General features: G+C 41.5%; 1 protein-coding gene across 2 annotated transcripts in view; it reads left to right on the top strand.

Moving 5' to 3' along the window:
* The window catches only part of DNAH5 (dynein axonemal heavy chain 5), a 202374-nt gene that overhangs the window by 131867 nt on the left and 45026 nt on the right, over nt 1–25481 (top strand). For both annotated transcript variants that reach the window (XM_087721975.1, XM_087721976.1), the window contains exons 53-63: nt 2808–2938; nt 4361–4514; nt 5959–6226; nt 8361–8592; nt 9102–9216; nt 10588–10764; nt 15135–15338; nt 17575–17754; nt 20110–20247; nt 22471–22606; nt 24780–25096. In XM_087721975.1, coding sequence (XP_087578101.1) covers nt 2808–2938; nt 4361–4514; nt 5959–6226; nt 8361–8592; nt 9102–9216; nt 10588–10764; nt 15135–15338; nt 17575–17754; nt 20110–20247; nt 22471–22606; nt 24780–25096 — 2052 coding nt within the window. The remainder of the gene's footprint in view (nt 1–2807; nt 2939–4360; nt 4515–5958; nt 6227–8360; nt 8593–9101; nt 9217–10587; nt 10765–15134; nt 15339–17574; nt 17755–20109; nt 20248–22470; nt 22607–24779; nt 25097–25481) is intronic.

Below are 25481 nucleotides of genomic sequence, written 5' to 3'. Positions count from 1 at the left end.
AATAAAGATTTACTCATGTGTATTCTAAAAGGTTCCAGAAAACACTGCTTTCATGATCAGTGTTGACACTCGTGACCCGTCAAATGCGCGCATGTCAAAAGCATGCCGACAAAACCACGGCAAGAAAACAGTGAGGATGAAATCACGCCCACAGAAGCGTGCCAATAAATGCGCGCTGATGAAAGCGCGATTAGGGTTAAGGTAAGGTTTAGGGTTAGGTTTAAGGTTAGGGTATTATGTTGTTTTCGCGTTGTTTCTTGATGGCGCGCTTTCGTCGGCGCACATTTATCGGCGCGCTTCTGTGGGCGCGATTTCGTCCTCACTGTTTTCTCGCCGCGGTTTTGTCGGCGCGCTTTTGTCGGTGAACCGTTGACATTAGAGAACTAAATGACAAATCTTTCAAAGTATAAAAAACCAAATTGATGTAAAGATGAGCATCTATATATATTTTTTTTACAAGAAAAGGAAACAAAAGACTTTTATCCAATAAAAACCGGTCTTGTAAAATTATTGTACATTCATTTGTAGTTAAAATTCTCCATCCTGCACCGAGTCACCTATAGGAGTGAGAAAAGCTGGTGCTGGGTTCTGCCCTAGACTTTATAGAAGGCTGGTATTTTTTTTTAAAAAAGGTATATTTAGAGATTAACAATTCTGTGGGTATAACTATGTATTAGTGATAATACCGAGGTGGCGCAGTGGTTAAATGCAGCACTGCAGGCTACTTCAGCTGACTGCAGTTCTGCAGTTCGGCTGTTCAAATCTCACCGGCTCAAGGTCGACTCCGCCTTCCATCCTTCCGAGGTGGGTAAAATGAGGACCCGGATTGTTGTTGGGGGCGATATGCTGACTCTGTAAACCGCTTAGAGAGGGCTGAAAGCCCTATGAAGCGGTATAAAAGTCTAACTGCTATTGCTATTGCTATATCAGTGAGAAATAGATTCATTCATTTGTGCCTAATACTAACTGTACTAAGGATGGGGATGAAGGTTAACCAGGACCAGCCCTACTGTCAAGCATATGATGGCTATCTTGGTGTCAGATTATAGGGGGCAAGAGCAGTCATGATTGTCTCTAATTCACCTGTCATTCCTGTAGGATTCTGCTTCAGTCAGCGGTCTTGCTCTAGTCTCTGTGAGGCGAGTTTTATTTTTCTTTTAAAAATAGTCAGATTGAGGTAGTCAGGAGTGAGATTTCTCAGCTAAGCGGAAATAAATCATTGTTTCAGCAACCAAGAGATTGTGTTATTGCTTTAGTAATGCTTTGGCTTACCTCTGACACTATATTTAATCAGACTTCTTCTGTTGACAGTACAGCATGCTCAATATACAGGGCCTCTTAAGGTGACTGTGACATTTTGAAGAGATCAGAGTTTGAATTTATTAATGCAGCCTCCGTAGGAACAGAAGTCACTGGATTGGATTGGATTTATTACATTTATATGCCGCCCTTTTCCCCGAAGGGGACTCAGGGCGGCTCACAATTCAATCAGGGAAGGGGGTACAGACAAGGGGATAAAAAGACGAACATAACAATACAAAATTTAAAAAACACACAACAACCATACCATTCGAGAAGGGGGGCAAAAGCTCCTTAGCCCCAGGCCTGTCGGAACAGCCAGGTTTTAAGGGCTTTGCGGAAGGCCTGGAGGGTGGTGAGGGTTCGGATCTCCACGGGGAGTTCGTTCCAGAGGGTCGGAGCAGCCACAGAGAAGGCTCTCCTCCGGGTAGTCGCCAGTCGGCATTGGCCGGCGGATGGAATTCAGAGGAGGCCTAGTCTGTGGGACCTGATCGGTCTATTGGAGGTAATTGGCAGCAGGCGGTCTCTCAAGTACCCAGGTCTTATGCACTTTCCTGAGAAAGAAAATTCTATGCAAATAAGAACTAAAAATATAGTTCCAAACCCAAATGATCTTCCTTGCCAGAAAAAATTGTTTTATTAAAACTGTAATTGGTATCTCTATCATTGCACTGATTCATTACATAGTGACAGTTTTTTTTGATGTTAGTGGCCTGACCTGCTATCCAAGGTGGGCTTTGGGGAAAGATTCCTATTAGCAATTAAATCAGTCCAAATTATACACTATTCCAGGTACTTGATCATGTTATGTTAAGCTAGACTCTCTATTTTGGATGTGATAGAAGATGCTGGCCATCGCAGTATGGATTCAAATGCTAATCTGTAAACTTCTGTTAAAAAATAGGAGAAGCATCACTTTATCCTTGATATTAGAAAGCCAGTGGTGGGATTCAGCCAGTTCGCACCTATTCGGGAGAACCGGTTGGTAACTTTCTAAGTAGTTCAGAGAACTGATTGTTGGAAGAAATCTCCTTTTGTTTTTTCCCACTTTACAGGGCTAATCCTGTAAGGAAGGCAGGAAGGAAACATTCTAGTGTTGTTTCTAGCCTCATCTTTATTGCCCTGCTTACAGAAACTGCCTCTCTGGTTAACCCTTATTACCATTGTAACAGCTAAGGCGAAGCGCCCATCGACCTGAGTGACCTTGAGTTGGCCATGCCCACCCAGTCATATGACCACCGAGCCCCACCTACCCAGATAGTCATTAGGGCAGAGAACCGGTGGTCAAATTATTTGAATCCCACCACTGTAGAAAGCAAATTGTCTGTGGCCAAACCTGGAGCTTATATTGTTGGAAAAGAGTTTATGGAATGATCCGTGCAAAGACTGGGATCACCTTTGTGCCACCCATATTAAAGATGTGGTGCAATGCAGGGATCTATCAAGTATCTGCTTAATCTTGTGTTATTCTAAATATGCAACCGACAAAATGGTGCTGTGATTTGTAGATCTCTCGTGTGATCCGCACTCCCCGAGGAAATGCCCTACTTGTTGGAGTTGGGGGATCTGGAAAGCAAATCTTGACGAAACTGGCATCATTCATTGCAGGCTATGATATGTTCCAGATCACATTAACAAGGTAACCTGTCGAATAAAACACAGTATCGAAATGGATGCTTATTTTATAAAAGAAATCAAATGACGTGTGAAACTTATTGTGCTAGTTCCCATGTTAAGAGGTGCAGGTTTATATAATCATTAGCCTGCTATTGTAACTATTTTGCCTCCCTGATTTAGTTGAATGAAAACTCTCTCAAATTCTATAAATGGTTATAGAGGGAATATTGCACTCAATACTACAGGAAAATAATAACCATTTGTAGTTAAGAAAAGGCAATAGAAAATGTTCACCCTTATCTGGAACACAAAATATAACATTCAAAGCAGTTGTTTTCTTAATGAAGCAACATAAAAAATGAATTTTCTCTACCATCCTAGCAAAAGAAAGAATACATAGACATTTATATAGGAATACCTAGAGAAAAAGAAGAAGAGGAGGGAGGAAGAGAAAGAAAGAGTAGGAGAGAAGTTAGGAAGGAGAAGAAAAAGGGTAGGAGTAGGGAAGAGGTAAGGGAAGGGAGAAGGGGATAGAGGAGGAAGGAAGTAGAGAAGAAAGGGAAGGAGAAAATAAAAGAAAGAGAAAACAAGGTGGTGTCTTAGCAGGTGCGAAGGATGGTAAACAAAGCATTTTAAACTATACCTTATAACCTTTCAAATGGAATAATAATATAAGAATGGCAAAGAAAAAGAATAATTATGTGAATGTATATCTATAACTGTATGTAAGAGAATAAATGACAGTAAAAATATAAAGCATAATATAGGTAAATAATATTTGGTCATAAGTAGCTAAGTTTAAATAAATTAAGAAATGTACATACAAATGGATAGCGAATAAGGAGATTATGAATGAAAGATAGAAATGTATAGTAGGGAAAACACTAACTGCAAAGAAACCGATTCGGAACTGTGGTATGGTATACGATGGAACTTATTGCTCCTATGTTGTTTTTAAGTTATGTGTTTGTTTCTGTTGATGTGCTTATGTGTTTAAAATAAAAATTTATAAATATATATAGGAATACCTAGAAAATGTCTGCCTTACTTCTTACATAAAATATATTCCATTTAAAAGAAATAAATTTAGTATTTGAGTAAGCGACAGGCGTTTTATGTATCAAAACAATTTGGTTTGTTAATTATGTTTACATTCTGTATTATTGGAATATTATATAGCTTAGAACAATGAAACAAAAATGAAGGCTAAAACAGTAGATTGAGAAAAAAAAATTAAATAGTGGTGAGCATTAAATTGTATAGATACAACCAGGTAGAGATATACTACACATTTCTAAAAGCAACAGCCATTAAAACAGGCACTGAGCAGAAAGGCCAAAATAAATTGTTCTCATTTTAAGGCACCTTGTTTCAATCAAAATTATTTGTAGGCTAGGAAGCTTGGATTGTTTGTGACAATTTTATTTTTTCCCCCTTTTTCTAGATCCTACAATGCATCTAATTTGATGGAAGACTTGAAACATCTGTATAAGACTGCTGGGCAGCAAGGGAAAGGAATCAGTTTCATTTTTTCAGATAATGAAATAAAAGATGAAGCTTTCCTGGAGTATATGAACAATGTTCTATCATCAGGAGAAGTAGGATTTTCATCTTTCTTCTTGGCATTGAATTAGCCCTGGGTTTTCAGAAACAGAGAGCTTGGCTGATAAGGTTATATTGACCAACTGATTCTGTAAAATTCTATGCTTGAGTTCACTGCTGATGAAAAAACTTTCCCGCTGAATACTGATTTTTTTAAATAAATATGTAGAGCAGATCAAGCTCTTAGTCTTTAGTTAATTTACTACTGAAGTATTATAAATCAGTAAAGACAGACTTTTAGTATAATCACATTGATTGAGAATATTTTATTTCTAGGGCAAAAACACAGAGATTGCCAGTTGTTACTTTCCAAATATTACTGACAATCATCTCCCAGAAGCCTTAGCTAGCAAGGCAGATTAGGGGCTGTAATTCCGTAACATCTGGATGTTACTGTAATTCAGTAACATCTGGATGGCCACAGATTTTAAGAATAAAAGAGAAGAGAAAGGAAAATTAAACGTGAATATTTTATTGGCATATCCTATTCTTCCCCCCCCCCAAAAAAACTAGCACTTAAAGTAGTTAATAATAAAATAGCAATGAATGAATTATAATTAAAATCAGGGGTGAAATGTTACTGGTTCTCCCGAACTGGTAGGGATGATTGTTGTTGGTTCTGCAAACTGGTAGTAAAAATTAGCTTCTGAGGATTGCACGGCTCGGCTGTGAGATGTGAAGTTGTCGGAAGCTTCCCTTGCTTTTTAAAGCATTGTTTCCTGCCTGTTCGGGTGAATAGGCAAGAAAAAAATGCTTTAAAAAGCGGAAAAAAAGTTTCTTACAATCACACCAGGGGTGGGTTCCTGCCAGTTCTAACCTCTTCTATAAAAGAGGTTCCACAAATCTACAGTGCCGTTTAGAACCGGTTCCAGCTCCCTCCCCCTGCCCGTCCGCATATCATCAAGATGAAGACCAAGAGGAGGAATTCTGGGAGTTGAAGTCCACAAGTCTTAAAGCTGTCAACTTTGAACACCCCTGGGGTTTTTTCCCTAAAGGGTTAAGACTTGCGTGCTTCAAATGCCAGAGTTTCTGAGCCAACATTTTGATTGCTAAGCAAGAGCGTTGTTAAGTGAGTTTCACCACATTTTACAAGTTGGCCATGCCCACCCAGTCACATGGCTGGCAAGCCACTCCCACCCAGTCACATGGCCTGCAAGCCAGTCCCACAAAGCAGGCCACACCTACTGAAGAGGTTCTAAATTTTTTTGAAACCCACCACTGAATCTCACAGATCAGTTGTGAGCCACGTGATCGTCAGGCGCTCCCCCCCTGCTTTTTAAAGCATTTTTTCCTGCCGGTTCAGGCGAACAGGCAGGAAAAAATGTTTTAAAAAGTGGAAAAAAAAGAGCGCTTCTGACGAGGTAGCTAAATGCCTTCAAAAAAATAATAATAACAGCTGACTGTATGTGGGGGTACAATAAAAATATTCTTCCTGTTTAGGTTTCCAACCTGTTTGCTCGTGATGAAATCGATGAAATCATTGGTGATCTCGTTCCACTCATGAAGAGGGAGCATCCACGCCGTCCTCCCACCAATGAGAATGTATATGATTACTTCATGACTAGAGTTCGCCAGAACTTGCATGTGGTTCTTTGTTTTTCACCAGTGGGTGAAAAATTCCGAAACAGAGCTTTGAAGTTCCCTGCGCTCATTTCTGGTTGCACTATAGACTGGTTTAGCCGTTGGCCCAAAGATGCGCTCGTTGCAGGTTTGAGATGTTTGACTATTGGAAAAGTTTATAACATTATCAGTAATTTTAACATGATGAAAATCTCTTCTCTAGTACATCATTTACTCCGGGGTCAGTGTTTTTTTTTTTTATTACTCTGAGTAGAATTCAAAACAGTATCGGAATCTTATTTTGAGGGTTGCTTTGATGCCTATTCATTGATTATAGCTTCCTCTCCCATTCCAGAGAAAATAATAAACTTAGAATATTATCTTCGAAATTTAAATGTGTTATTTTTACATCCTGGCCAAACTTTGAAATGTTTTGGATAAATTAGAATAGCCTTAGAATCGTGACCCGACAAATGCACACACGACAAAAGCGTGCCGACAAAACCGCGGCGCGAAAACCACAACATCACCAACGCGCCAACAACAGTACGCCGACAACAGCGCGCCGACAGAAGCGCGATTTACATTAAGGTAAGGATTAGGGTCAGGTTTAGGGTTAGGGTTAGGTTTAGGGTTAGAGCGTGCTTCTGTTGGCGCGCTGTTGTCGGTGCGCTTTAGCGCTCATTCGTCGGCGCGGTTTAGAACTTGCGGTTTTGTCACCGCGGTTTCGTCGGGCGCCCTTTTGTCGGTGAACCCCTTAGAATAAGGCCATCCAAGGAAAATACTGTGTTGACGGTTTCAGTGTTGATAATAGAGACTTTTCTGTCTCCACATGTGAAGCATTAGTGATTGAGCAAGCCTTCTGCAGTGGAATGTCTTTCTTTGAAACATAATTGGATGTGAGAAATGCAAATGACAAAATTAAATGAGACCCATTTACTTATTCCTAAAGCAAGGGGATTCTTAATTCCATCAAAACAAGAATACTGGCTTTGCTCCCAATAATTACAGGAGGAGGATTACCCATCAGTAAAGAGAAATAAGCTGATTTCACTCCTGAGATTATAAGCAGAGATCCTGTGACGTACAAATGAGAAAGAGCAGGAGTAATAAGGTCAAACCTCCTGCATCAAAAAAAGAAAAGAAAAAAAATATGTCAAGACTGCAATTACTTTAGCAATTAGAACATTCAGCTCCCTCTGCCCATAATTTACATGCCTTGAAAGTCATATTAGTTAGCAGTGGTTTAATGTTATTGCATATATCAATATATTAGAGTGTTTGAGGTCATGGGTCTAATTTTGAGATCATCAAAGGTATTTGCAGTAAGAGACTTGCCAAAAAATCAAGATGCTCATGCAGTTGAAGCCTGCTTTTGATGTACAGCGCACACACAAAATATGTAAAAATGGACAGGCTTCAATCATGAGGTTATAAACACCATGTTGACTCTCTGCCCACTGGAATTCCTCTGAATATCACCGTGACCCGACAAATGTGTGCACGACAAAAGCACGCCGACAAAACCGCGGCGAGAAAATCGCGACATCATAAACGCGCCCACAACAACGTGCCAACAAAACTGCGCCCACAAAAGCGCGATTTAAGTTAAGGTTAGGGTTAGGGTTAGGGTTAGGTTCAGGTTTAGGTTCAGGTTTAGGTTCAGGGTTAGGTTCAGGGTTAGGTTCAGGGTTAGGTTCAGGGTTAGGTTCAGGGTTAGGTTTAGGGTTAGGTTCAGGGTTAGGTTTAGGGTTAGGTTCAGGGTTAGGTTCAGGGCTAGGTTTAGGGTTAGGTTCAGGGTTAGGTTCAGGGTTAGGTTTAGGGTTAGGTTCAGGGTTAGGTTTAGGGTTAGGTTTAGGGTTAGGTTCAGGGTTAGGTTTAGGGATAGGGTTAGGGTTAGGGTTAGTAGGTTGTTGTTGGTTCTTTGTTGAAGGAGCGCTTTTGTCGGCGCGCTGCTGTCGGCGTGCTTCTGCGCTCATTCGTCAGCGCGATTTCAACCTCGCGGTTTCCTCAGCACGGTTTCATCGGCACGCTTTTGTCAGGCGCGCATTTTTTGGTGAACTGAATATCACCTAGTTCATACTTATCTGTCAAGTGTGCCCATCAGAGGAGCTCAGAAAGTTGATTTTGCTTCTTTCAAGGAAGAAGAGAAGTCCATGGTAATGAATGAGATGGAGGAGTGGGGAAGAATAATAAGAAATAGGTCAGGGGTCATCCTAAATTTCTTCTGCCAGAGAATGAAGTGGTGTTTATACTGATAAGGCATTAAATCTCATTTTTAGTATCGGAGCATTTCTTGTCATCGTACGAAATTGACTGCACTGAAGATATCAAAAAACAGATGGTGCAGTGTATGGGCTCCTTCCAAGATGGAGTTGCTGAAAAATGTGTTGAATATTTTCAAAGATATCGTCGGTCCACCCACGTGACTCCCAAGTCTTATTTGTCCTTTATTCAAGGATATAAAGCTATATACAAAGAAAAACATGCTGAGGTACAGACCTTAGCCCACAGGTGAGGTGCTTTGATACTCTTAATAGTAAGTTATTGTCTTGCCAAATAGCTTAACCCAATAACTAGTCTCTAAGGAAGTGATATATGTTTAAGAGATCTGAACTGGTTGCTTTAGAAGGTTTGCGAAGAGCCTTGGTGGCACAGTGATGGGAATGCAGTATTGCAGGCATTTATATTAAATTTGTATTACAGCCAGGAGTTTGATCCTGAGCAGCTCAAGGTTGACTTCTATCCTTCTGAGGTCAGTAAAAGGAGGACCCAGATTGTTGGGGGCAATATGCTGACTCTGTAAATATGCTGACTCTCCTTAGACAGGGCTGGAAAGCACTATGAAGCGGTATATAAGTCTAAGTACTATTGCTATTGTGAAATTACGCTTTATAAAATTAAGCCAAAGGCCACAAATAGTTCTAGGATCACAGATTAACCACCTCTTATTTTGGGGAAAGGGAATAATCAAATATTGTTTTAGCCGCACACACGTTTATTGATGGTTTTATTCATTTCAGAATGAATACTGGACTGGAGAAACTGAAAGAGGCTTCTGAATCTGTGGCAGCTTTGAGTAAAGAGCTGGAAGCCAAAGAGAAAGAACTTAAGATTGCCAATGAAAAAGCTGATATGGTAAAGTCCAGTGTGTTTATTTCAACTCTTTTACTAATGGGAAAAACTGGAAGAAAATTAGTTAGTAGACTTCTCCTAATTGGTGCCCTTCTACACATGTCAACTCTCTAAATTTCAGTTACGATAAGCTAAAATTCTTGGTATTGTTGGTCATAAAAAGGCCACATCATATAACATGCAGAGAGCCGAGGTGGCGCAGTGGTTAGGGTGCAGTACTGCAGGCCACTTCAGCTGACTGTTATCTGCAGTTCAGCGGTTCTAATCTCACCGGCTCAAGGTTGACTCAGCCTTCCATCCTTCCGAGGTGGGTGAAATGAGGACCCAGACTGTGGGGGCGATATGCTGACTCTGTAAACCACTTAGAGAGGGCTGAAAGCCCTATGAAGCGGTATATAAGTCTAACTGCTATTGCTATTGCAGCCCTTAGGCCTCCTCCATCTATAGTCCTTCTGCCTCTGGACGCCAGAATACCTGGCTATTTTAAAACAAGAATCAGAAGAAAGTTGAATTATAAGTCATAAAACACAGATCAAAAAATTAAGAATCCACAAAAAATCCTATTCTCGCCTACATCGTTTCATTTCGTTTATTGGTTTTGAATGCCGCCCACTCCCGAAGGACTCCGGGCGGCTCACAATGAAACGGGGGAGGGGATAAATAAGACAATACAAACAATATTAAAATACACAACAGTCACAAATGAAGCGGGGCTGGATACTTCAACAGCCCCCAGCCTGCTGGAACCGTCAGGACTTGGTGGCTTTGCGGAAGGCCTGGAGGGTAGTAAGGGTCCGGATCTCCACACGGAGCTCGTTCCAGAGGGCCGGAGCAGCAACAGAGAAGCCTCTCCCTCGGGGGGTCGCCAGCCGACATTGGCCGGCAGATGGGACCCGGAGAAGGCCGAGCCTGTGTGATCGAATCGGTTTTTGGGAGGTAATTGGCAGGAGGCGGTCTCTCAGGTACCCAGGTCCAATGCCATGCAGGGCTTTATAAGTAATAACTAGCACCTTGAAACGAGTCCGGAGACCAATGGGCAGCCAGTGCAGCTCGCGGAGGATAGGTGTAACGTGGGTGTACCTAGGCGCACCCACAATCGCTCGCGCAGCTGCATTCTGGACTAGCTGAAGTCTTCGAACACTTTTCAAGGGCTACATGGGGCTCAGCCAGCCTAAAATAGTAAATATTGTGTAACAAAACATTAGGTTTCCTCTGGCCTATGGGGTCTCACACTGCTTGTTTACTAAACCCAAAGCACTTTGCCAGCTCTTGGGTATAATGTAAACTCTTGGCAAAGGATTATTTTCTGCAACCATAGTTACTTCTTTTTCCATTCATTTATTTTCTTCCATTTTTTTTTAATGTCCTCCCTAGGTGTTAAAAGAAGTCACAGTGACAGCTCAGGCTGCTGAAAAGGTGAAAGCCGAAGTTCAGAAAGTGAAGGACATAGCCCAGGCTATCGTAGACAGCATTTCAGCAGACAAGGCTATTGCCGAGGGAAAATTAGAGGCTGCGAAACCTGCGTTGGAAGAGGCTGAAGCGGCTTTACAGGTTAATGAAGAATGAAAGGCGAATCCACTGTCTGCCTCGCACAGATATGCTGTTCTCTCAGAAATATATCCCTGGTTGGAAACTAATGTGTGGACTCCCTCCAGTGGTGGGATTCAAATAATTTACCAACCAGTTCTCTGCCCTAATGACCAGCTGGGTAGGCGGGGCTCGATGGTCATGTGATCATGTGGGCGTGGCCAATTCAATGTCACTCAGGTTGATGGGCACTTCACCTTAGTTGTTACTATGGTAATAAGGGTTAACCGGAGAGGGAGTTTCTGTAAGCAGGTCAATAAAGATTAGGCTAGAAACAACACCAGAATGTTTCCTTCCTGCCTTCCTTACAAGATTAGCCCTGTAAAGTGGGGAAAAACAAAAGATTTATTCCAACAACCGGTTCTCCGAACTGCTTAGAAAGTTACCAACCGGTTCTCCCGAATAGGTACGAACTGGCTGAATCCCACCACTGACTCCCTCCTTTCCCTTTTCCATCATCAGTGAAATTATGTCACATACATCCCCCTTTGATTCACTGTCTTTCTACAAATGTTGCTCAGGTTTCCACCCTCCCCCCCCCCCCATACGTGGGGTTTAGCCTCTTTGTGTAAAGAGCCTCTTTGTGAGCATGATAGTGTAGAATAATCATATCCAAGGACCAGTGCTGGGTTTCAAACATTTTTGGAACCTCTTCTGTAGGTGTGGCCTGCTTTCCGGGTCCACTGGTGGAACCTCTTCTAACTGGTTCGGTAGATTTAACAAACTGGTTCTACCGAATAGGTGCGAACGGGTAGGAACCCACCTCTGCTTTGCACACAGAGAATAAACCTCAAGTATGAAAACAATTTACAAAAAGAAGCCGACGCATAGCATTGGTGATAGATCCTGCAATCTCCAACAGGAAGGGTATCTATTATTTCTGAAAATACGTCAAAGAAGTAAAAAAACAAAACACCTCCTGTTATATAGCATCCTACAGTTACTAAAATCTACACAGAGTACCAATGGACTGCATTTATTAGAAGGAATTAATCACATCCTTCTGAGTCCAAATGGTGCATCACCTGCTTTTTTCAAGAAGTTCAACCAATATTAAAGATTGTCAGGATTTTCATATATCATGCAGTCCCCTGCAGGCCCTGCAATGTAATTAATGTTATTAAATATAAACTTCCAAAGAGTCACTGTCAATACGTAGGCAAAATGACTGATTTGCATTCACATTTTACAACCCGTAGATCCGCCGCTTGGCAGAAAGCGTTAGACAAATTAACTGCAGGCCACATCAATTCAAATAACCGCTGCCTGTTTAATTTGACAGAAATAGAACTACCATCTGATGCAGAAAGATGGAGAAATGGTGTGATACATACATTATGATTCCAGTATGGGAAATAGCATCTAACATTATTTACCTATGCCAAATATGTTTTGTTCTCCAGCAACCACATTAACTACAATAATCCCTTCACTTCAGAGCAGCCGAAGGCAGAAATTGAAACCGTTATATTCTATTTTATTAATTTGTACCAGCTAATCTCATAAGCAGACTTACAAACGTTTCTCTCTGTGTGTGTGTGCCCTTATGCAGAATCGCATGCCCGTGCTCATATATCAGCTATTGTAAAATGATTTTACATAAGGCAAAAACTTCATTATGACATAGATATGTCAATGTAAAGTTATAATCTAAAGTTAGAGCCGAGGTGGCGCAGTGGTTAAATGCAGCACTGCAGGCTACTTCAGCTGACTGCAGTTCTGCAGTTCGGCTGTTCAAATCTCACCGGCTCAGGGTTGACTCAGCCTTCCATCCTTCCGAGGTGGGTAAAATGAGGACCCGGATTGTTGTTGGGGGCAATATGCTGACTCTGTAAACCACTTAGAGAGGGCTGAAAGCCCTATGAAGCGGTATATAAGTCTAACTGCTATTGCTAACTGCTGTTGGAAGCAACATAGAACATGATTTGCGCTGTTTAGCCTACAAACTGTGGTTTCCTGTTAGCTGTCCATCCAAATATGTATATATCTTATCCTATCTACCGTATTTTTCAGAGTATAAGACGCTCCGAAGTATAAGAGGCACCTAGCTTTCGGGGAGGAAACCAAGGGGGGGAAATCTGCCTCCCAGCATTTGCCTCCTTGCACCAAACAGCAAACAGTACAGAAGATGTACACTGTTTGTGGTGTTATATTTCAGACCATACTTGTACAGATGCCAGAAAGCCACATCAATTTTAACAGCATCTGTATATCTAGTATATTCTCTGCTATTTAAAAGAAGATACAAAAGCACTGGGGCTCTTTAAAAAATAAGTGATAATTTGAACATTCTATAGGCATTTAGAGTTATTGACTTACCTCCTTGCAGCAAACAGCCTGTTTCAGTTTAGTGTGATTAGAAGAAGAAAAAATCTGCCCAGCAATTTGCCTCCAAATTTCAATTTCAGTTTAAGCACGGGGCTCCCGATGATGTTCTTCATTTTGTTAAGTTGTCTAGAACAATAATAAAGCAGTCTTTCAAAAATAAGTCTAATAATTTGAACATTCTATAGGCATTTATAGTTATTATTTTTTTAAAATATGTTTATTTCCATTTCATTCCGTACAATCACATGTATACTGTGCATAACCGGAGCATATAACATTGAATAATAAACACAGCCCTCCCTCTTATAGACAATGCCCCCCAAAATACAAACCCAATATACCACCTTGACCCACCATACACCCTCTTTCACCCCCCACCAACTTTCGTTCTTCCTTCCAACATTCCCCTCTACTTCCTACTTCCCCTCCCCCTCTATCACTCCTCTCTCCCAATAGATTCCCTCCCTTCCTTCTCCTCCTGCCTCCAATCCTCTCTCCCACCCTCTCTACCCCTCTTTCTTCTTTCGCTCTACTCCTCCCTTCGGTGTATTTCTATTGTCAATCAATATATTCAGCTTGTCCTATTTTTACACTAACATTAAAGAGCCACAGTATACAAGTGCAATCATGTGCTTTAGGATCTAACACATATTATATTTCCCCCTCCCCCCTCCCCCTAAAACCCCACCTCCCTTCCCTCCCCCCTGACTTCCCAGAGCCCGTACACGGTATAGCTTTTTAACAAACACAGTCTAAAATATCTTAAAACAAAGGAGATCAAAGGAAAAAAAAAGTTCTTGACTTAACTCCTTGCAGCAAAGAGCCTGTTTCAGTTTAGTGTGCTTAGAAGAAGAAAAAAATCCGCCCCTGCCTCCCAGCAATTTGCCTCCTTGCAGCAAACAGCAAGTTTCACTTTCAATTTCAATTTAAGCAGGGGCCTCCCGACGATCAGCTGTTTCAGGCTGCAGGGATTGCCGTAGCCTATTGCCGCCTCCACAAGCCCCATTTTCTCCATTTGCTGCAAGGAGGTAAATTGCTGGGAGGCAGAGGTCAAAGGGTGGTGGGGGGCAGTGGGTGGGGCTACATTCGATGTATAAGACACACCCAAATTTTCACACTGTTTTAGGGGAGGAAATGGTGTGTCTTATACTCTGAAAAATATGGTAATTCCTTGAAATACTCCAAAGCTGGCTAGGTAATATTACCTGGCATGATAGGCTATGTCTTAAATGATTTTACCCGAAGGATGGATCAATACATACCAAGCTTTGCTGCTCATTGCGGTCCTGGCTTACACAACAACTGTGAAATGTTAATTACTTTAATTTCTAAATATACAGTAAGAGCCGAGGTGGCGCAGTGGTTAAAAGCAGCACTGCAGGCTACTGCTAGATCAGCAGGTCAGCGGTTCAAATCTCACTGGCTCAGGGTTGACTCAGCCTTCCATCCTTCCGAGGTGGGTAAAATGAGGACCCAGATTGTTGGGGGCAATATGCTGACTCTCTGTAAACCGCTTAGAGAGGCCTGAAAGGCCTATGAAGCGGTATATAAGTCTACTGCTATTGCTATTGGTGTAATCAGCTGATGTTGAACCCAACCAGGGGTGGGTTTCTTGCCCTGTTCCAACCGGTTCGGTTGGAACAGGGCCGGCGGCGTCCTCGTGCACGCGCGCGCGGTGCACGCATGCGTACTAGAGTCTGTGCGATGCTCCAGCTGCTCCTGGAGGATCGCGCAGGCGCTGTATGCATCCTGCGCATGCGTGGAAGCGCAGAACTCGTCAAAACCGGGTAAGGACTGCGGGCGGGCGGCTGGGCCCTTCGCCGTTCCTGGAAGTTACTTCCGGGTTCGCCGACCAACCGGTTCGCAGGGACCGCTGCGAACCGGTTGAAACCCACCCCTGAACCCAGCGTGGAATGAGTTTAAATAGAAAAAGTCTGCTGATTTTGTTTAGGCACTTAAAAATACTGTGATAATTCCTAATTCTGTCCATCCTTTCAATAATGTAGACAATCAAACCGGCGGACATTGCGACCGTCCGTACGCTGGGTCGGCCACCTCACCTCATCATGCGTATCATGGACTGTGTGTTGCTGCTATTCCAGAAGAAAGTAAATGCCACTAAGGTAGACCCGGAGAGAAACTGCATTATGCCATCCTGGCAGGAGTCCTTGAAACTGATGACAGCAGGAAACTTCTTACAGAACTTGCAGGTATACCAAAAAGCATTAATAAGAAAAAAGATGATACGGCTGGACAAGATATGAATGTGTAATACATACATACATACATACATACATACAGACAGACAGACAGACAGACAGACAGACAGACAGACAGACAGATCTATCTATCTATCTATCTATCTATCTATCTATCTATCTATCTCTATCTCTATCTCTATCTCTATCTCTATCTCTATCTCTATCTCTATCTCTATCTCTATATCTATCTATCTATCTATCTATCTATCTCTATCTCTATCTCTATCTATCTATCTATCTATCTATCTATCTATCTATCTATCATCTCTCTCTCTCTCTCTCTCTCTCTCTCTCTCTCTCTCTCTCTCTCTCTCTATATATATATATATATATATATATATATATATATATATATATATATATATATATATATATATATATATATATATTTTTTTCTGAGGTTTTCGCGGGTGTTAGTATGTAGGTCTCTAGTTGTTCGGGTTTTCTCCTGCGTAGAATTGGAGATGTCTTGCCGACGTTTCGACGAAGTCACATTCGTCATCTTCAGGCTGCTGCTGACTACTTCAGGTTTGGTGTTTCCAGGAGTAGTGGAATACATATATATATATATATGTGTGTGTGTTTTTATTTGTGCTGATAAATAAATAAAGGCAACAGTAAAAAATATTGGGTTTCTGTCTGGATGGACTCTTGTGACGAGCCTATATATATATATATATATATATCTTTAGTGTCACAACCCCTGGTATGCCCAAATATGGGAGGAAGCTTACTGCTTCCATTCTCTGTCCATCGGCTCGTCACAAAAGTCCATCACGACAGAAACCAAATATTTTTTACTGTAGCCTTTTGTTATATTTGTGCTGATAAATAAATAAAGGGAGACTAGTATAGATCTATTTCAAGCTATTTAGCTCTCATCAGCTAGCCATACCCTTACTGGGATTCGAACTGCCTAAGATGTAATATAGCCCAGGTTCGAATCCCAGTAAGGGTATGGCTAGCTGATGAGAGCTAAATAGCTTGAAATAGATCTATACTAGTCTCCCTTTATTTATTTATCAACACACACACACACACACACACACACACATACACACACACACACACATCTTTTGTCTGGAGTTAGTATGTTTAGTATTGATAGACTGCACTGCTGCTTTCTGCAGTTTCACAGTTACCAGTTGGAAATAGTACAGAACAGACTGATGACCAATTAATATGAAAAGTTCAGAGAGAGAGAGAGAGAGAGAGAGAGAGAGAGAGAGAGAGAGAGAGAGAGAGAGAGAGAGAAATTTCAAAGATTGTTCTTATTTCTATCCTTGGTCCTTCTGAGTAAGTGTTCATAGAGATTTTGCTGCACAATAATTCTTGTAGAAAAATCCATCATTTATTAAAGATGGCAGTAGTATAAACGGGCGCCAGTTTAAAATCCAGGCACAGTAAAGATCAGGAAAAGTAAACAGACAAGCTTTCATGAGCACAAATTGTAGTATGACAAAAATTAATAACTTTTTGAATGCTAATTCTGTAGAAATGTGTTCTGACCCCCTCCTCCATCCATTAATGACTGCCGAGACAAGCTTAACTGGAATGTACTTTAATAGCAAGACACCAAAACCTTTCTTGGTTGAAAGCCAAGCAGAACAAACAGATAAGGACCTTGGCAGCAACACAAACTCAGGCAGCAATAAACACAGATAAGGCTTGGCAGCAATCCAGCCTGCCAAGGTCACAGTAATGTCCTCCGACATTCAATCCTGCATTGACTTCTGCAAAGAGGGCCGTGTGCACAAGTAGCTCTTTATAGTCTGGAGAGGAGCCTAATGACCACCAGCTGAGTACAATTACCTCCTGTAATTGCGTAATTGTTCCTGACGTCTACTAGCTCTTCGATGGCGTGCATTCAGCAACAATTCACTGCTGGCGTCCAGCTCACTCTCCCTTGTCTCCTCCCCACTGGTCCAAGGCTCAGGCACCACCTGGTGGCCAACCAGCCTCTCTGCGCCCTGCTCGGAGTCGGAACCCTGTGCAGGGTCCTCCACCTCCTCCAGAGCCGACTCAGAGCGCCCCTCGCTGTCGGAGTCTGGTAGCAGCTCCAACAGCACCTGCTGGGCCACAACAGAAATGTGTCTTAGAAAAGAATGGGTAACATTAAACAGCTGGATTTTTAATTTTGTTTGATTTGGGGTAAGTGAAAAAATATCTCTCATGTTATTTCTAGCAATTTCCAAAAGATACAATTAATGGAGAAGCAGTGGAGCTCCTGAGTCCTTATTTTGAAATGGCAGATTACAATATTGAGACAGCTAAGAGAGTTTGTGGAAATGTGGCCGGCCTTTGCTCATGGACCAAAGCAATGTCTGCCTTCTTTGCTATAAATAAGGAAGTTCTACCTTTAAAGGTAAGTCCAATGTAGTTTGCAAGGCAGAGTAAAACTATATCAACAGCAATTTACAATTTTAAACTGGGATCATATGCTGGACTAAACTATAATGAGATTTGTTTGGTTTTGATTTAGCGTGATGTGCTTCCCTTTGGCCAAATGCACTCCATTTGGCTCCATTGGCATGTTTGGTCCTGCTTTTGAGAATATTTTCATAGGAGAAAAGGGTGCTTTAAACTTATGTACAAATGATTCCTCTTTGACATCTCTCTTCTCTTTCCCCACTTCCTGGAGAGCAAATCAAACAATCAAAAAAACAACTACTGGTATATTCTCAACTGAAAAGTCTAGACTTCCTAGCTTCAACTGATATAGCATTCCAGCCATAATGTTAGAAATTATTTTGTTTATGTAGTAGAGAAGGATTTAAACTATAAAAAAGGCTATAAATTTGGCCTGCAGGAATAGAAGCATATTTATCAATCTTGTTTATGATGTTAATCTTCTCTCTCTCCCTCTCCCTCTACGTGGTTGTATCTATGCAATTTAATGCCCACCACTATTTAATTTTTTCCCTCAATCTACTGTTTTATCCTTCATTTTTATTTCATTGTTCTAAGCTATATAATATTCCAATAATACAAAATGTAAACATTAACAAACCAAATTGTTTTGATACATAAAAGTCCTATCACTTACTCAAATACTAAATTTATTTCTTTTAAATGGAATATATTTTATGTAAGAAGTAAGGCAGACAGTTTCTAGGTATTCCTATATATATTTATAAATTTTTATTTTAAACACATAAGCACATCAACAAAAACAAACACATAACTTAAAAACAACATAGGAACAATAAGTTCCATCGTATATCATGCCGCAGTTCCGAATTGGTTTTAGTCTAGAGAAAACAGAAGAAATCCTTTCTGAATTTAAACAGATATACCAGTCTCCTAAAATCCTACTACTCAACACTCTAAAATAACAATGTTCATAAAATATTCTTCTTTCAACTTTAACAGATATTAAATTGTCAGATATATATAATCTTATATTTAAAAAGCTACAATATTTCTCTGAACCAATCCAATCTAATCTTCAGATACCAAAATCAAAAGTCAATTTTTCTCCTTATCTTTCAAGAAAGCAAGCAGTGGTCTCTGAAATTTAGCCATCTCAGCTAGTTCCATTAGTTTCAAAATCCATTCTTCCATTGTGGATATATTTTCGTCTTTCCATCTTTGGGCATATAACAGCCCTGATGCCGATGTCTTTGGCCGCCTTAGTATGGCATGCAAAGATGATAAATATTTTGTGGTAGCAATACTAATTCAACAATTTTCTCTGTATCAGCAATGTACTGTAATGTAAGCTATTGTTTTTTGCATAGAAAGATTTTTTATTTTCCATTTTCATAGCATATAATCACATGTATACTATTACATAGTCAATATCATGTTGTATTATTAAGTAATTACATCAATTCATCTTACCATCAACTACCAAATAAAAGAAAAAAAAGGGGAAAAAAACCCCAGTTATTGGCTCTTCTGCTCCCCAGACCTTATCTGACACTTCCTTCCCCCTCTCTCCTCCCCCTTTCTACATCCTTTCTTCCTCCATCATTTTCTACTCTACTTCCCCCTCCTTTTTCCTTCTCCTCTCTCCCCTTACCACTCCTCCTTATACACCTCATCTTCCCCCCTCACCCTCTCTCCTATCCCTCTCTTCCTATCTTTCTTCTCTCCTCTGCTTCCGACTCTTCTACATCCTGTCTTCTCTCCATCATTTTCTACTCTACTTCCCCTTCCTTTCTCCTTCTCCTCTCTCCCCTTACCACTCCTCCTTATACACCTCATCTTCCCCCCTCACCCTCTCTCCTGTTCCTCTCTTCCTATCTTTCTTCTCTCCTCTGCTTCCCCCTCTTCCTCTAATTCACTTGGTGTATTTCAGCTTCTGAGCAAACTTCCTTTTATGTTGATGGTATTTATAATTCCATTTCAATGTACATAAAAAAGAAAAAATAACAGTATACATGTACAATCATAATACCTTAAAATCCAACACCCCTCCAACTTAGTAAACTCCGCTCCCTCCCACCCTCCCCCTCAACCCCCCCAACCTTCCCCCCCCTGACTTCCCAGAACCAATACAAGGTATAAATCTTTAACAAAAACAATTTAAAATATACTTAAAGAGAAAGTAGAAAATTAATAATGTCTTTGAATTGAGCTTAGCTCCTCCTTGCTAGGCTAACTATAAACAATTTATATCATAAGCTATTGTTCATGTTTCTTTGATTGCTGTTATTGATACGCAGTGTGCATCAAAGTCCCCTTATTTAAACTTGGTGGGTTGATCTATTTTAAGGCAAATCTGGCCATCCAGCAGAATCGCCTGACTACTGCCAATTTAGATCTTCAGAAAGCCCAAGTTGAATTGGATGCCAAGCAAGCTGAGCTGGATATTGTGCAGGCTCAATACGAAAAGGCCACATTGGAGAAACAGGTAAACTTCCTGTTGGGTACAGGCAATCCTTTTATATAGCCATCCCCTTGGGTTGGTTGGTCAAATGGTCAAGAAAATATTACCACGATGAGTTCATGTTGAGTTAGAGGTTTAGAGGTTTATTCAACTTGTATGCCGCCTTATTCCCGAGGGACTCAGGGCGGCTAACAAACCGGGGGGGAAGGGACACAATACAAAAGGAAAAAAAAAACATAAAGACAAACAACAGTACAGAGCCAGTTTAAAAGGTCTCAACAAGCACACCAATTCAAGTGGGGATGGAACTCAGGAGCCCCAGGCCTGCTGGAACAGCCAGGTCTTAATGGCTTTACGGAAAGCCTGAAGGGTGGTGAGGGTCCGAATCTCCACGGGGAGCTCGTTCCAGAGGGCCGGAGCAGCCACAGAGAAGGCCCTCCTCCGGGTGGTTGACAGTCGGCATTGGCCGGTAGATGGCTGGTAGATGGAATTCGGAGGAGGTCTAGTCTGTGGGATCTAATGGGTCTTTGGGAGGTAATCGGCAGGAGGCGGTCTCTCAAGTACCCAGGTCCAATACCATGTAGGGCTTTATAAGTGACAACTAGCACCTTGAAGCGTATCCAGAGACCAATAGGCAGCCAGTGCAGCTCGCGGAGGATAGGTGTAACGTGGGTGTACCGAGGCGCACCCACGATCGCTCGCGCGGCTGCATTCTGGACAAGCTGAAGTCTCCGAACACTCTTCAAGGGCTGCCCCATGTAGAGCGAGTTATTCAAGCGTGCGAGAAAATTGGTTTTCTGGTCATTTGGGAAGATAATTCAGCTATCTAGCTCCTGAAATATTCTAATAATTTATGTATTTATTTAAAATTTATTTAAATAAAGTTTCCCCGATTCCCAGCAATGAATTAGGGTGGTATACAAAAATTAAGACCACCATAACAATATATAATCTATGCTACCCTGATGTCAGCTCTTCAAGGTAGACCAAACTTAGAAAGCAACGTCAGGCATGCTAATACTGCTTTTATTATATGGCTACAATAACAACATTTTGCACGTCTGAGTGTCTTTCCCCTCCTCTTGTTGTAAGCAACAGAGTGGGTTTCATCTGAGATGTTTTCTCAAGTTGCAATTCTGGCTCGGAATCAGATTTCTTTTATCTAACTTTTATCTTAGTTGTGGCTGTTCTTCTGGTTCATCGAGGTGATTCCTTCTTCCCATTTATCTAGTTAAAGCAACAAGCCAGCCACCCATCCCGAACAAAAAGTCAAAAAACAAGAAAGCTCATCTAACTTGCCCAAATCCCAGGGGGAAAGGCCAGGTTTTTAGAACCTTACAAAAGTCTCAAAAGTCTATTAGGATTGGGTCCATCTGAACCTTGGTCAAATGTCTGTCTTAATGTGAGGTCCGGATTCATGATAGACCTATTTTATATGTCTTTTGTCAGACTTCTGATAAGCATAAAATCTATGTCCCAATTGTTTATAAGAAATAAGTCCAGGTACACTGACAGTGTTAATAGAAACAAAAGGATATTTATATTTGCTGGAAGTACAATAGATAAGGTGGCTCAGTGGCTAAGACGCTGAGCTTGGAGATCAGAAAGGTCGGCAGTTCGAATCCCTAGCACCACGTAACGGAGTGAGCTCCCGTTCTTTGTCCCAGCTTCTGCCAACCTAGCAGTTTGAAAGCACGTAAAAATGCAAGTAGAACAATAGGAACCACCTTTGGTGGGAAGGTAACAGCATTCCGTGCGTCTTTGGCATTTCGTCATGCATTTGGTCATGCTGGCTACATGAGCCGAGGTGGCGCAGTGGTTAGAGTGCAGTACTGCAGCCACTTCAGCTGACTGCTAGTTGCAGTTTGGCGGTTCAAATCTCACTGGCTCAGGGTTGACTCAGCCTTCCATCCTTCCGAGGTGGGTGAAATGAGGACCCAGACTGTGGGGGCGACATGCTGACTCTGTAAACCGCTTAGAGAGGGCTGAAAGCCCTATGAAGCGGTATATAAGTCTAACTGCTATTGCTATTGCTATGACCACGGAGACATCTTCGGATAGCACTGGCTCTTCGGCTTTGAAATGGAGATAAGCACTGCCCCCTAGAGTTGGGAACAACTAGCACATATGTGCGTGGGGAACCTTTACCTTACAATAGATAGGATTTGTATTTATCTTTTCAAACACTGTTAGCAATAGTTTTTGTCTCGAGTTGCCATTGCTTATGTGAATTTTTGTTTTGAACAGACATTGCTTGAAGATGCAGAACGCTGCAGGCATAAAATGCAAACTGCTTCCAGTCTTATTAGTGGGTTGGCTGGTGAAAAAGAGAGGTGGACTGAACAAAGTAAAGAGTTTGCAGCCCAAACAGAAAGGCTTGTGGGTAAGCTGAAGGGCCCCTGTCCTTTCTACAAAGCTATAAGCCGCATTTAGTATTTTTCAGCAAGTATGGACTGCAAGCATGTAAATTGCGTTCCTGTTTATTTTCACTCTTTTGCGTTAAAAGCAGCAGGGAATCCTCTGTTATTTTGATAAATAATGACATTGTGTTGGTAGGAACTTTTGTCTGCTAAAATTACGTCTTGAAGGGTGAGATTTACTCCAAGTTGTGGAATAACATGTCACTATCAATTTGCCAAGTTTATGGTAATGCAAGCAAGGAATAGACTAACAAAGTTAGCTTTCTAAATCTAAATCGAACATTTTTTTTTTAAAAAAAGGGTTGTTTTTTTAAGCAAGTACTGGGTGGGTTCAGTGCTGACTTACAATGCTCTCACTTTACAGCACCCCCCAAAAGCTTTTATTTGTATAGGTTACATTTATTGATATTTGCCATATTAAAAATTAAAATTGATGCATTCACTGTTGCTACTGTTTTTCACAGTTTTTTTTAATCCCATTTTAATGTCTTATTTTTCAACGTTGTCTGGATTTGGCAGAACCCTGAGAGGGTGTGATTGATCAATGATCACCAATCAGTGCTAAGAATCACTGATGTTACAGAGGTGCTTTTTCAAAAGCCAATTGAGCCGAGGTGGCGCAGTGGTTAAATGCAGCACTGCAGGCTACTTCAGCTGACTGCAGTTCTGCAGTTCGGCGGTTCAAATCTCACCGGCTCAGGGTTGACTCAGCCTTCCATCCTTCCGAGGTGGGTAAAATGAGGACCCGGATTGTTGTTGGGGGCAATATGCTGACTCTGTAAACCGCTTAGAGAGGGTTGAAAGCCCTATGAAGCGGTATAGAAGTCTAACTGCTATTGCTATTGCTATTCAGTCAAAATGAATATTTTGGGTAGGCAGGGAGCCAGAGAATCATTGGAATGGACCAACTCTTACCATAAAGACTGCAAGGGGTTTCTCCCCATAATAAAAAGGAACATGTAAACGAAGACTGCCGAGATAGTACAGTGGTTAGAATGCAGTACTGCAGGCTACTTCAACTGACTGCTAGCTGCAGTTTGGCGGTTCAAATCTCACTGGCTCAAGGTTGACTCAGCCTTCCATCCTTCCGAGGTGGGTAAAATGAGGACCCGGATTGTTGGGGGCAATATGCTGACTCTGTAAACTGCTTAGAGAGGGCTGATAATTGGACTTTGTTTTTCCCTGAAGACATTTCGCTTCTCATCCAAGAAGCTTCTTTAGTCAGAACTGAAGAATGTTCTTGGATGAGAAAAGAAACATCTTCAAGGAAGGACAAAGAAACTCCAGTTGCCTTTTGAAAAGAAAAAAAAGCATCTTTGGGACAGCCGTGAGATGGATGGCTGAGAATCTCCATGGACTGATGTAGGAAATCACAGATTCCAGAGAGAAATGTGTTTAAGCCAGAGGCTAGTTTGCTCTTTTGTCATCCCGAGTTTATTAATTCAGGAGAAGTTTGCCTTTTTTTTCTCCTTTCTGTACAAAAATGCCACAGTTTTTTCTTTCCTTTAAAGTGCATACCAAGAGCCGAGGTGGCGCAGTGGTTAAATGCAGCACTGCAGGCTACTTCAGCTGACTGCAGTTCTGCAGTTCGGCTGTTCAAATCTCACCGGCTCAGGGTTGACTCAGCCTTCCATCCTTCCGAGGTGGGTAAAATGAGGACCCGGATTGTTGGGGGCGATATGCTGACTCTGTAAACCGCTTAGAGAGGGCTGAAAGCCCTGTGAAGCGGTATATAAGTCTAACTGCTATTGCTATTGCTATAATGGAATTGTTGGTTGCAGGCGTGCTCTTTCTTGCATTAAATATGGCCATAACAAAACCAGCTAGTAGAAATTGACCCTTCTTTGTCTTGGTGCAAGAAATCTCTGTGTGATTTAGCACATTCAGCTGGAAGTTGCTCACAGAGAGAAAGCATGGCATAATACTAGTCAGAATATCCACATCATATACACCTCTCTTCTACTTTCTCCTCTATAGTCATCAAATATTTAAAGAGGAAGAGTTTTCCCCCAGCAGCCTGTTTCATAGTGAAACATGACCAAGTCTTTTTAAAGCGTAGCCTGAATGTCTGTTTTTATATTCACTGCAGATGGATTTAACCACCTTCTAATGTGGTTTTTCTCTACATCAATTTAGGGGATGTACTTCTGGCTACGGCCTTTCTGTCCTATTCTGGTCCTTTCAATCAAGAGTTCCGTAATCTTTTGTTAACCAGCTGGCAAAAAGAAATGAACACTCGGAAAATCCCATTTGGGAACAATCTCAATCTCACAGAGATGCTGATTGATGCGCCAACCGTCAGTGAATGGAACCTTCAAGGGCTGCCAAACGACGACCTGTCAATCCAGAATGGCATCATTGTCACGAAGGCGGCTCGTTACCCTCTGCTGATTGATCCACAAACTCAGGGCAAGATTTGGATTAAGAACAAAGAAACTCGGAATGAGCTGCAGGTGAATTAATTTCGAGGGCATTATACTCACGTTTGGAAGTAAACATGTTCAGGATGGCAGCAAAACAGCGGAGAGAGTAGTTGAAAATATTCCAGAACAATACACTGTAATGAACAACTTTGCTTGCCAACGTAAACTTTGGTTCATTTGGAAAACCAGCAATATTGATTTTTTAGGCTGTTTTTTTTTTGCATAGGAATACTTGTACTTGTACTTGACGCCTCTTCACCCATCGTGGGTATAGGCGACTTCCATGGAAATTTGACGCCACTGTAGATACAGCGATCCATGGAAGCTGTTTCGGCTGGATATACCCAAGGGGGACGCCAGTCCCAAGGGTCGACAGAGCCCGATTGGTGGGAACAGGGGGCACCACGTGAAGGCC

The sequence above is a fragment of the Thamnophis sirtalis genome, unplaced genomic scaffold (assembly GCF_051295495.1).
Source record: "Thamnophis sirtalis isolate CommonGarterSnake01/CBP01778 unplaced genomic scaffold, rThaSir2_p1.2 scaffold_8, whole genome shotgun sequence".
In the NCBI taxonomy this organism is placed as follows: Eukaryota; Metazoa; Chordata; class Lepidosauria; order Squamata; family Natricidae; genus Thamnophis; species Thamnophis sirtalis.
Note: the sequence above shows the minus strand (reverse complement) of the source record. Positions and strands in the feature narration are given on the sequence as shown.